This window comes from Acanthisitta chloris, unplaced genomic scaffold (assembly GCF_000695815.1).
Source record: "Acanthisitta chloris isolate BGI_N310 unplaced genomic scaffold, ASM69581v1 scaffold22370, whole genome shotgun sequence".
NCBI lineage: Eukaryota > Metazoa > Chordata > Aves > Passeriformes > Acanthisittidae > Acanthisitta > Acanthisitta chloris.
In genome coordinates, this window is record NW_008652463.1 from 6,790 (window position 1) to 17,899 (window position 11,110).

Consider the following 11,110-nt stretch of genomic DNA (forward strand, 5'->3'; position numbering starts at 1 on the left):
CCCTCCAGAGCCTATCACAGAGCATGTCTTGAGGGAGGAGGAGGTGGTGCTGAGTAACACAGCCAGGCATGGCTGTGGTTTCCCAGCTGAGGACAGGTTTCCTCCTCTGGCTGTACTTTCCATCTGGAAACAATGTCTGTTTCTTGAAAATGGGGAAGGATTTTTAGTTTTTCCTGTGCTGTGCTATGTGATGAAATGTGGGCTCTGATTTTTCCTGCCAGGGCTCTCTCTGCATATCGTCAGGAGTTACGCAAAACACACAGGGGAAGAGTTTAAAGCAGAGATTGTCTGCAACCCGGGGGCAAGCTTTTAAATCACCAGCCACACATGCAGTGTTTTCCATGCCAAGCAGCCATTTTAATACCTTCCAAGTTTTCCTACAAATGCCAGCAGCACTCATGGCTTGTTCTCACGTGTATGTGTCTGAGCAGGGAGGATGGTTTTTCCTGGATGCTGTCCGTCCCCAGCAGGAGCTGCTTGGTCCTCTTTCAAAAGCCACCCTCCAGAAGTGAAAACATCAGCTCCTGTGGATAAAGGCAAACATGAAGGAAATGACTTCTTGCAGCCAGAATACATAAAACTGTATTTTTTTTCCCTTCTGCACTCCACTTTTTATAAGGACAAAAATCATGTTTCCTCTAGCTAATCTTACGCCTGTCCTCTGACCTGAGGAAACATCTGCTCTCCATGGTAGCCTCTATTGTCCCAGCTAGTTCCCTATTAGAGTTCTCTTCCATTGACAGAAGTTGCCTCCAGCTGCCTCCATCCCTGCCTGGAGCCCATCCATGTGTCAAGGTTTAGCTCAGGGAAGGTTTAACCATCTACTTGACAGGATTTTAGCAGCTGATGTGCTGTGCTGATACACAGCAAGTTCCCTTGAGTGACATCAGGAGGGAGTTTGTTAGCCGTGAGGCTCCTCCTACAAAGGTTGCTGGTACAGCTGAAGTAATTCATGTCCTGGCAGCCTCTTCATTTCTTAGGCACTGGTAGCAGCTCTTTGGAGTTGGGAATTTGTTCTGGGAGCCAGTGCTGTGATGTGATGAATGATGATTGGGAGTGGGTTTGTCACTAATAAATTGGCTGTTGACTCCTCGAGAGGAGCACTCATGTTGGTGAGGTCCCGTAGGCCAGGGGTAGTCAGCAGCTTTTCAGCAAAACAGTTTTTCATGGAAAGAATCTGTATTTTTGGTTTGCTTTTAGAGTAAAACCATTTTCACCAGACTCAAACTTGGCTATCCCTGCTGAGATGTGCTGCAGCTTCCTGCTGGGTTACAGGGCTTGACCCATGGCTCTTTGTTAAGACAATCTCTGACCATCACCATTTCCTTCTCTATTGTGCTCTTCCTTGCTCTTCCACCCTCCTTAGATGGGTTTACATACCTGTTGTGTTTTCTGCCTTACCAGTGACAATGTAACTTTTCTGGGGAAAGTAGAAAATCCTGGAGGGACGCAGTGTGGATTTCACCCTTCAGGCTCTGTGTTTTTTCTTCCTGATGAAAAGATTGCCCAGTAGTCGGATTTCTCTCTGGCAGAGACCACAAGGCATTGTGCCCTATAGGCCACTGTCCCCTCTGTTAGTCATTGTAGTCCCACCTTTACCTTTCCTACATGGAAGAGGAAACATGTTCAAACTCAGTCATTTGTTTCCTGGCCCCTTTTCTGACTGTGACTGCAAAAATAGGCAAGGGATGAAAATACAGAGTACAGGAGCAGCTGTGTGACCATAATGGAGCTGCTGAGGGATGTGAGGAGCTCAGGAGAAGAGCTTTCCTTGGTAAGAATTGGAAAGAGCCTGCTGGGAACAAGTTCAGTTGTGCTCAGGGTCACATGCATTTTATTGCCACAGATGTGCGCACAAGGAAGAATGCTAATTGCTGTTAAGAATTTGGCTATGCAGCCTTGTGAGAGTTTTGTGATTCCTGGGAATTTATCATGTTCTGGGATTTTTTTCTCTGTTCTCAGAGGCCAGTGACACCCTTATTCTAACCAGCACAGTTTGGTTTCATTCCAGCAGCTCTGTGAAGTGTGTTTGCTATATCATCTTCATTGTGATCCTTTTACAGAGATAACATTGTCCCTGTCTCATTCCAGAACTGTGGCTGCAGAAGTCAGGAAGCAGATCTCGGGGCAGTATGGAGGCTCTCCCCAGCTTCTCAAAAACCTCAATATTGGAGGCAGTGTCTCTCATCATACCACTGTAAGTAATGCCTGGAGCATGGGGGGCTGAAAAATTTGTGCATAGTTATTTGATTATCATTTGAAAAGAAATTGTGACACAATTGTCACAAAATTGTGACCTGAGCTGACAGGTTGTTAACCTAAATGTCTCTGCTAACACTAAGGAAAATAATTCCATGCAAAACCCACTCATTTTGGGGGTCTCTATCTTGTAAATCAGCTGTCATGGCTGGGAATTTGTGTTTCTGCAGGATCTTGTTGTACCAGTGGCTCCTAACTGTTTTATCCCAGAACAGCTTGGCTTGGGCATTAAATTCCTTGTGTGTTTGATTCTCTCCATGGAGAGCTCTTTGCAAGCTCATGCACTTCCAAGTAGCTGCTTGCTTGCTTGTCACTCTGGAGAGCAGGACCACAGTGGCTCATCTGCTCTTCAGAGGTATTTTAAATGTTATTGTGCAAGTTGAATGTGGTTGTTCCTCAGGAATGTATACTGCAAGTTTACACCCACTTTCAAGAGCAGCTGAAATGTAGGCTATGTTGTTGGAATTGCCCTTTCTGGTCGGATTTTCTTGCTTGGCCTACCAGTAACCTCCAAAATTTACTGTGGTAAACATTTCAAGAGTGCAGCAAACTTTTTCAGGCTGGAATTGTGTTTTTGAAAGTGTTTGATTTGGGTTGTTGCTTCAGGTCATAGCAGTTCCTTTTGCAGCAGTCAACCTAGAAAACAAATATTACAGCATTTTGTTTGCTTCGGAGAAGGGTGATTAGGTCAGGCAGGACTGGAAATGTGCCCTGAATTTGGTAGTCTGTACAAGTGTTGTGAATCTACAAGGCTTCTTCTCTTTGCAGTAGGGTCCTGTAGTGTTTCCTCAATTCATGTTCTGCTTTGTGTGCAATGTGATGTGTTAAAGCTTTCTCATGTGGAGCACAAACATGTTCTCCGAGCATCACCTCAAAAGGGATCTCCAGCAGTAAGTTGACCTCTAGCTTGGAAGAGTGACTTCACTGCAGGCAGAAACTTCTTCTTTAAGGAGATCTAGCTGTGCCAGAGTCACTGGGGATTGAAGAGGGCTGGAATTGCTGTCCTTTCCCATGCATCAGCTGTGTGAGCACAGGGAGAGCTGAAGGCTGGTCTGTGTGCTGAGCCATGATGGGGAGTGAGCATGGAGGAGGAGGTTAATGACAGTGGTGTATCCAGGGCTAATGCCTTGTCGCAGCCGGATCTGCTGGGGGTTGGAATGGTAATGCAAAGCCCTGACTTGGCAGTTCTGGATGTCTTTTGCATAATCCAGCATTAGGCAATAGGGAGGGATCCCTGCTATTAGCGGTGTAGGACTGGCTGGAGCACTCAGGGTCATTGAATCCACTTCCCTGCAGCATTGGATAGTTGAGGAATGCACACTGGCTTTTGAGGACTCACTGGACATCCATCCCGTGAGCTTCTGTGCCCCACTTGTCTCACATGTGGTTTCCTATCAGAATGCAGAATGCATTGCTTGACTGAATTGCTTTTCTGCTTTCATAAAGTGAGATCTCTTCTGTGAACCTCTCCAAGCTGCTCCTCATCCAGCCATGGTTTTGGTAGCTGTTCTTCCTTCTATCACCTCCTTTCACTCTGAATTGTCTCTTCCACTTTTTCTGCCTATTCCTAAGGTTTTTCCCATTCTGCCACCGTCCAAGTGTGCATGCTTAAAGCTTTGGTCCTGTTGATCTTCACATGTAATTCTTAATGGAGGGTCAGATTTGTTGCTCACACTATTGTCAATCCTGTCTTCAGTGCTGGGAGCTCTCATTATCCTGTTGCTGGGGTGTTTTCTAGTAAATATATGCAAGGATCTATAAAGATGCTGGAAAAGGTCATGCTGACTGGAAGCAGGCTCTGAGCCTCTCCTATCAAATTGCATTGGGTGATGGTTGATGTGATAAGCTCCTAGTTTGTCATATTAAATTTGGTGCTGAGCAGAGATGCTCTGCAGAACATGATTAACACAGAGAGATAGTTTGTAGGAGATAGTCTGTAGGAAAAGTCTATTTAGTTAAGTCATGAGTTTGTGTCCTGAGGCTGCATAATACGACAGAGGTTTGCTTGTCTGAATTTTGGGTTAATTTCTCTCCCTTAGGCATCTGTCAGAATCTGCTGTGCCTGTCTGTCCTGCTTTGAGAATCAGCATTATGCAGAGGGAAAGCATTGCTGCTGTGAAGCTGTTTGCTCTGGAAGAGTTCAGTTTTGTGCAGCCACACTGGTTTGAAAGCTTGAAGTAGGGGACAGAGTGTGGGAGTGAATGGGAAATTTATACTAAAATGTGTGGATATTTTAATAATGTTGTGGGATTGAGTTTCACTTGAGCATGTCCACAGGGGCACAAGTTGCATTGTTGAGTATGCAGCATAGAACTGGGTGACTCCAGCCTGCCAGAGCTCAGGGAGCACTTGGCAATATTCTCAGGCACGTGGTGGGATTTTGGGGTTGTCCTGTGCAGGGCCAAGAGTTAGACTTCAATGATCCTTGTAGGTCTCTTCCAACTCAGGATATTCCATCGTTCTATGACTCCAAATGAAGTGCAGATGTGGTCTCTCCTGTCCAGTGCATCTTGCTCATCCTGGTGAGATAATTTTGATCCAGATAAGGTCAGCACTGATACTCTGTTGGTAATTGCCACCAGCATCTGCTTGTGGCAGTTTGTCTGAGAGTCTGATCACACACAGTCCCATGGAGACATTTTTATGAAGAAAAGGAGGTTTTTGTGAATGAAGAGCCCTCAGCACTATGCCTGGTTGGGCCTTTTGTTTCCTGTTGACTGAAGCCAGTGCAGGGGCATTCCCGACTCAACAGACTTGCCTGTGGTTGAACCTAGGATAAATGCAAAAACCTGTCAGCTGGATTTTAGCAAGTCTCTTCTCTCCTGCCTCACAAGCAGCAGACAAGATGCTGCCAGAACTGTTTCTAATTTGGTATCTGGTAGAGCTGGGGAGAAGACACTGCTTCCAAATGAGTTTATTATTGCCAGCCTCCACCCTGCTGCCACTTTAGGAGCAGCTGATTTTAATTGCACATTCCTCAAACCCCAGACGCAGGTCCAAGGCCTTCAGAGGCTTTTCCTGTGTAACCCAATGTGCTGAGCTGAGACTCCTGGCAGGATGCAGCCCCTGCAGCACTGGGCTTTTATTTTTGAAACCCAGAACAGAAGGCACTGACAGTTTGTTACAGAGAAATAGAGGTTGATGAGCTCTGAGAGTTAGATGAAGGAGGGTTTATTTTTTGAACTTACTTTTGCAAGTCTCTCTGAACCCACTGATGAATGCAGTGTGTGTTTGCACCTTGCTGTTTGTGCTCTGGGTTGTAAGCCATGTGCTGTGCTCTTCTTCCTTCGGTAGAACCATCAGGAGGTTCAATATTCCCTTGTGGGAGCTAGTGCTTCTCACCAGTCCCACTGGGTTGAATGTGCTGGAAGCAGGGAGCTTGCACTTCCTCTCAGAGAATTCCCTAGCATCTTGCAGGATGGGGAATTTGCTTTGTTTATTTGATGAACTGGACTGTTTACTATGGGCCATTATAATCCCTCGTGACTAACCACTTTCTTTTCTTTCCAAGTTTGTTTTTTCTCTTGAGCAGCTCCTTGTGCTGTGGTGCCTGTTAACTCTGTCTGCTCACCCCGTGTTGCAGCCATCACTTCTGCTTGCTGCTGTTTGCTGCAGCGTGGCCAAGGCCCAACAGCTCTGGATTTCTGCATTAGTTTTCCTTGGATGAACCTGGATTGTGGGTTGTCAGAGCTTAGCAGAGTACTGAGGAAGCAATCCAAAGCTTTCTTCGAGTCTTAGTGTGCAATCCTGTTTGGTGCCTGCTTGTTGTGTCAGCAGGCTTTGAATCAGAATCCCAGACTGGTTTGGGTTGGAAGGGACCTTAAAGCTCATCTCATTCCACCCTGTGCAATGAGCAGGGACATCTTCCACCAGCCCAGGTGGCTCTAAGCCCCATCCAACCTGGCCTGGAACACTTCCAGGGATGGGACAGCTACCACCTCTTTGGTGTAGGAAGAGAAGTTTGTATCTGCAAATGGACTCATAGTTTGTTTTTTCCTGTGTGTTCTGTCCTTTCATGAGGGCAGATGATGCTATCAAAGGACAGAAAATAATCGCTAGATATTAGGACCTCACTTCAGTTGTACCCCAACTGTTTCTGTGTCTTGTTCTACATTCTGCAACTCTTGTTGCTTAATGATGTTTATATTTTTCAAGTTAGGTAATGACTTATAAAATCTTGGATGTCTGAATACTTCCCTTTTGAGTGCCAAAGATGGTAATTTAAATGATCCTGGTTGTTATCCAAAGCTTGATTTATTTTTTTCCTCTAAGAAAAGAACAATTTTCTTCATTTATAAATATTTTCAGAGGTCTATTTTTTATATTTCGTTAAACCTTTAGAGGTGTATTTTAATGACTGGGCCTGGCACTTAGTGCTGTGGTTTAGTTGACAAGATGGTGAATGGTCAAAGGTTGGACTTTATGATCTTGAATGACTTTCTCAACCTTAATGATTCTGTGATTCTAGTTGGAAGAACAGCTTTCCTCAGAACTTGCAAATAAGCAGAATGAATCTACTCAGTTTTTGTACGGAATAATCACAGCAGTTTCCAAAGGATTAGGGATAATATTTCCTGTCTGTTGATGTATGTTACAGCATAGTTGAATGTTAGTATGAAGAGGAATATTGTTAGAAGAGATACTAATTAGTCTGGGAATAAAGGAGTCTGGATTCTTGGGCATGATGTGATGTGACCATGTCTGCTCTCAGCACTCCCTTTTCTCCCTGTAAAATGAAGGTGCTGACATTTACATATCTTTGCAAAGCACTGCTGGGTTTATGGGCATTATCTGGGCTAATTGAAGCTTTGTCTTCGATTTATTGGATGTCAGACTTCAGCTGTGTGTTCCAAGATAGCATCTAATTATTTGGTAAAAGAATATAGGTTCCTTTGTATATTTTCAGTGTTTATTTTAACATAATTTAAAAGGAGAAGAAAAGGTAATTTGTGCAGGTAAATGGGAAGCACAGCAAAGGGAAACATGACAGTATCCTCTGTGGCACAGAAAGGGGAGTTTGGAAGTGTTCAAAGCCAAGTCATTTTATCACCAAAATCACTAAAATGAAAAGGAAAAGGAGCCAAGTCTTAATGCTCCCTCAGAGCTGATGAAGGCTTAATAGTGACTCCCATTATGTGTTTCCTGGAGGTTTTGCCCTGCCTTGCTGAATGGTCTATCCTCATCAGACGGGAGGATGGGAGAGGCATCCACATCCTCTTCCCTGCATCCTCCCATTGAGATTGCTCGCAGTTAACTCTGCTCTGGTGCAGGCACTTTCTTTAGGAAATTAAAACTGCTAAAATCACCAGTGAGTCCTGTTGCAGAGGTCACATATGTTTTATATGTTAAGGTGCCGGGTCTGATGTCCACTGAACCATTGCTGTGTCTCTGCAATACATTGAACACTTTCTACATTAGCAGTGATAAATAATCTTAACCAAGTGTTATTATAATAAGTAATTTTGGTGACTTGAAGCATTTGTGACAAGCCTGTTATTAATGGGTTGGAAGAGCTGGGTGTGTTCAGCCTGGAGAAGAGAATGCTCTGGGGAGACTTTGCAGTGCCTAAAGGGGCTCCAAGAGAGCTGGAGGGAGACTATGGACAAGGGTCTGGAGTGACAGTACAAGGGGGGGGTGGCTTCACACTGACAGAGATTAGATATAGGAAGAAATTCTTCCCTGTGAGGGTGTTGAGGCACTGGCACAGGGTGCCCAGAGCTGCCCCATCCCTGGAAGTGTTCCAGGCCAGGCTGGATGAGTCTTGGAGCAACCTGGGCTACTGGAAGTTGTCCCTACCCATGGCAGGGAGTGGAACAGAATGAGCTTTAAGGTTCTTCCAACCCAGACCATTCTGGGATTCTATGATAAACACTCAGGTCTAAAAATTCTGAGCAGGAGCATTCAGGTAGGACAGCAGCCAAGGAGACTCAAGGCTGGAGGTCCCCTATGGTCCCCGGAGCTTTGGTGACAGGCTGAGCTTCACTCCGTGATGCTGTGCCACAGCTGAGGTGAGCTGAGTGCTGGGTCATTGCTGGCTTTGCTGGGCACAGAGCTCAGACACTGGGGCTGGCTGTGCCTGCAGGTGGCTTGGATATGCATGATGGCTCTCCATGCATGTGGCAGAGGCAGATCCATTCTCCACCTGGGCATGGATACAAACTGCTCCAGCTCTCTGTGTTCCTGAGCTAAACAGCACAGGCAGCTGTAGGTGACGCCAGTGCTGGCGTCCCCATCTATCTCGTGGCTAATCCATCCAAGCAGTGGATAAATTGTCCACTGATAATTAAGACATGACTGTGCCAAGTAATTTCTACTCAGAGGAGCTTGCGTGTTCCTGGTTACCACGGTTCAGAGCCACCATGATTTGCCTGTGTGAACCCTAAGGGTCCAGAGGGGTCTGTCTCTGCTGAGCTGAGGTAGTGCTTCTGCCAAGAGTGGGAAGTCTGTTATTTTCTGCAGTCTCTTTGGCTTTTTCATTTCTTCATTGTTTTCCTTGTCTCACTTTCAGCTCTCAGTTTTGTCACAGATGATCAGAGGGCAGCTCTGAGATCAGTCTCAGCACTTGTGTTTTCTCTTACTGAAATTACACAATTCTTAGTCATCAAAGATCTTATCTGTCTTCTTACCCATCCTTGAAGGCATAACTCGTGTCTTCCTGGGTTTGGTAAGGAATCACTGTAGCATTCCCAGATAACTCATTAATCTCTGATTAATATTAATATTTCTATACCCAAATGACTTCTTACATTAGCAGCCAGTTATCATAGCAAATAACCTGACAATATTTTTACATTTGGGGATTAGCTGTTACTTGTTACACGTAGGATCCCTTTCAGCAGGTATATTTACAGTAGCTCACAGAGTCCCAGATTGGGTTGGGTTGGAAGGGACCTGAAAGATCTTATTCCATCCCCCTACCATGAGCACGGACAACTTCCACTAGCCCAGGTTGCTCCAAGCCCCATCCAAGCCGGCCTTGAACACTTTCAGGGATGGAGCAGCCATTTCCTTTCATTAAAGGCTTTTTCTAACTCAAACATTGTGTTAGTCCTTGAATTTGACACACATTGCAGATCTCACAGGGCTTGTCTGTGAAAAGAACCCAGAACTTGATCCTGATATTTTCAGATCTTAAAAATGGTGACTTCAGACTAATTCTAAAACAAGTTTGGTCTTAGCAGGGAATGCTCACAGCAGTTTCTGAGGCACGTTTGCAATTTGAAATGAAGGACTTTCATCAGCTATTCTCTGTGGTAATTACATCTCTCAGAACAACATGCAAAAGAAGGAATAAGAGCTAGAGTGAAGCAGGAGATAGGGAACCGCATTCCAGAGGCAGTGGGGAGGTAATGACTGCACTTTATGACTGGGGAGGTGTCATCCTTGATGAGGGTTGGGAGCTGTCTGTGGTTGATGGAAAGCAGAGATTGCCTAGGAATCTCCGTGGTTCATTTGAATATATTCATGTATTATAAATGCAGCCAAAAAATTAAATGCAGGAGTTCTCTGTGCTCATCAGGCTTGTGAAATTAGGAGTATAGGTTTTCTGAAATGCAGGGATGGCAGGAGATGAATATGTGATTCTTTGAGTTTGCATCATTTTTGGAGTGTTTAGTTGAAAAACAGTGTAATTTATGCAAGTAAAACATGTTTTTTAATCACTTGAGCATTGTCATTGGTTAATATTGCACTGCTCATGTTTCAAAACCTCTTAAAGTAACTTGCCTGTAGTTCACGCTTCAAAATAAACCTGATGCCTCTGTTTATCAAATACATTTCTTTACACTGTTACCTTCTTTAACCTGCCTTAAATCTTAGGCTTTTTTAGCATGTTACATTTCCTGTATTGTCAGATTTATGCTGAGTCCTTCCTATGGTGCATCAGGTTTGCCTCCTGCTCCCTGAGATACCAGTATCCCTTTAAGGGTGACAGGATTTTGCCCCAGCAAGAACAGGCCATCTGCATTCCTGACTGCTCAGCGAGGGAAGTGATTGTTTGCCCTGGAGACCCAGTGATAGCTGAGAGAAGGCTGAGGCTCAGCTTTGAAATGTTAATCTGCTGCTTCTGTCCTTCCAAGATTTTGCCCAGGGAGGCAGTGGGTGGGAAGTTGGTATTAATTTAGAATTTGAAGCTTTGGCACAATCTGTTGCAGTTTTAGCACGTTATAAATTGTTTAATGTTTAAGGAGGTATTGAAGTAAAGATGGAACTTTGTCCTGATTTCAAAATTGGCAAGAAATATCACCCTGATTTTGAAGAATTGCCTAGCTGCCAAGTAAAAATAGTAGTCAGAACCCTCCCTGTGATGAGGAGCTCTGCAAGGTTAATTTTTCCAGGGCCCTTATCATATCCTCACAGTGAGTTTTACTCCCATGCAGGAGGTACAACCTTCCAGTCTTTGCCATTGTCATTTTGACAGGCCCCCAGATTGTACTGTGATCCTCACAGAGGCTGAGTCTCTGCCCTTGGGAATTATCCATTTCGTTTGAGATAAAAGGAAAATCAGGCTTGGATTGGGCCACAAGCAACTTGGGTTCAAGTCCTTGTTCTGCCAGATGCATCCTGCCAAGCTCTCATGTCATAACCACTTAAAGTGCTGTTGTGGCTCCCCATGAGATCAAGCATCTTGGGAGGGCAGAGGTGAGGGAGGAAGGAGGAAATGTGAGGAACATGCTGTTTTTCATGGTTGTGCTGACATGCACAAGCTGGAAAAGTCTGCAAAGTCATAGCTGGGATTTGAGTGTGTTGCTTTGAGCATGTCCCACAAGAATACTCAGTACAGCATGTGTGAGTTAGGCAACAAACTCCTGGAACAAGCTCTGGAAATATCCCTTCTGCCCAGCTGTTTGTG

The 11,110-nt window shown here is 44.8% G+C and overlaps 1 protein-coding gene across 1 annotated transcript in view; it reads left to right on the top strand.

The window, feature by feature from the left end:
- Nucleotides 1-2,091: 2,091 nt before the first annotated feature.
- The window catches only part of LOC103804808 (dedicator of cytokinesis protein 7-like), a gene marked incomplete at both ends in the record, with an annotated part of 21,298 nt that continues 12,279 nt past the window's right edge, over nucleotides 2,092-11,110 (top strand). Inside the window, one exon of the mRNA XM_009077441.1 lies at nucleotides 2,092-2,197. Within this exon, the coding sequence (XP_009075689.1) occupies nucleotides 2,092-2,197 (106 nt within the window). The remainder of the gene's footprint in view (nucleotides 2,198-11,110) is intronic.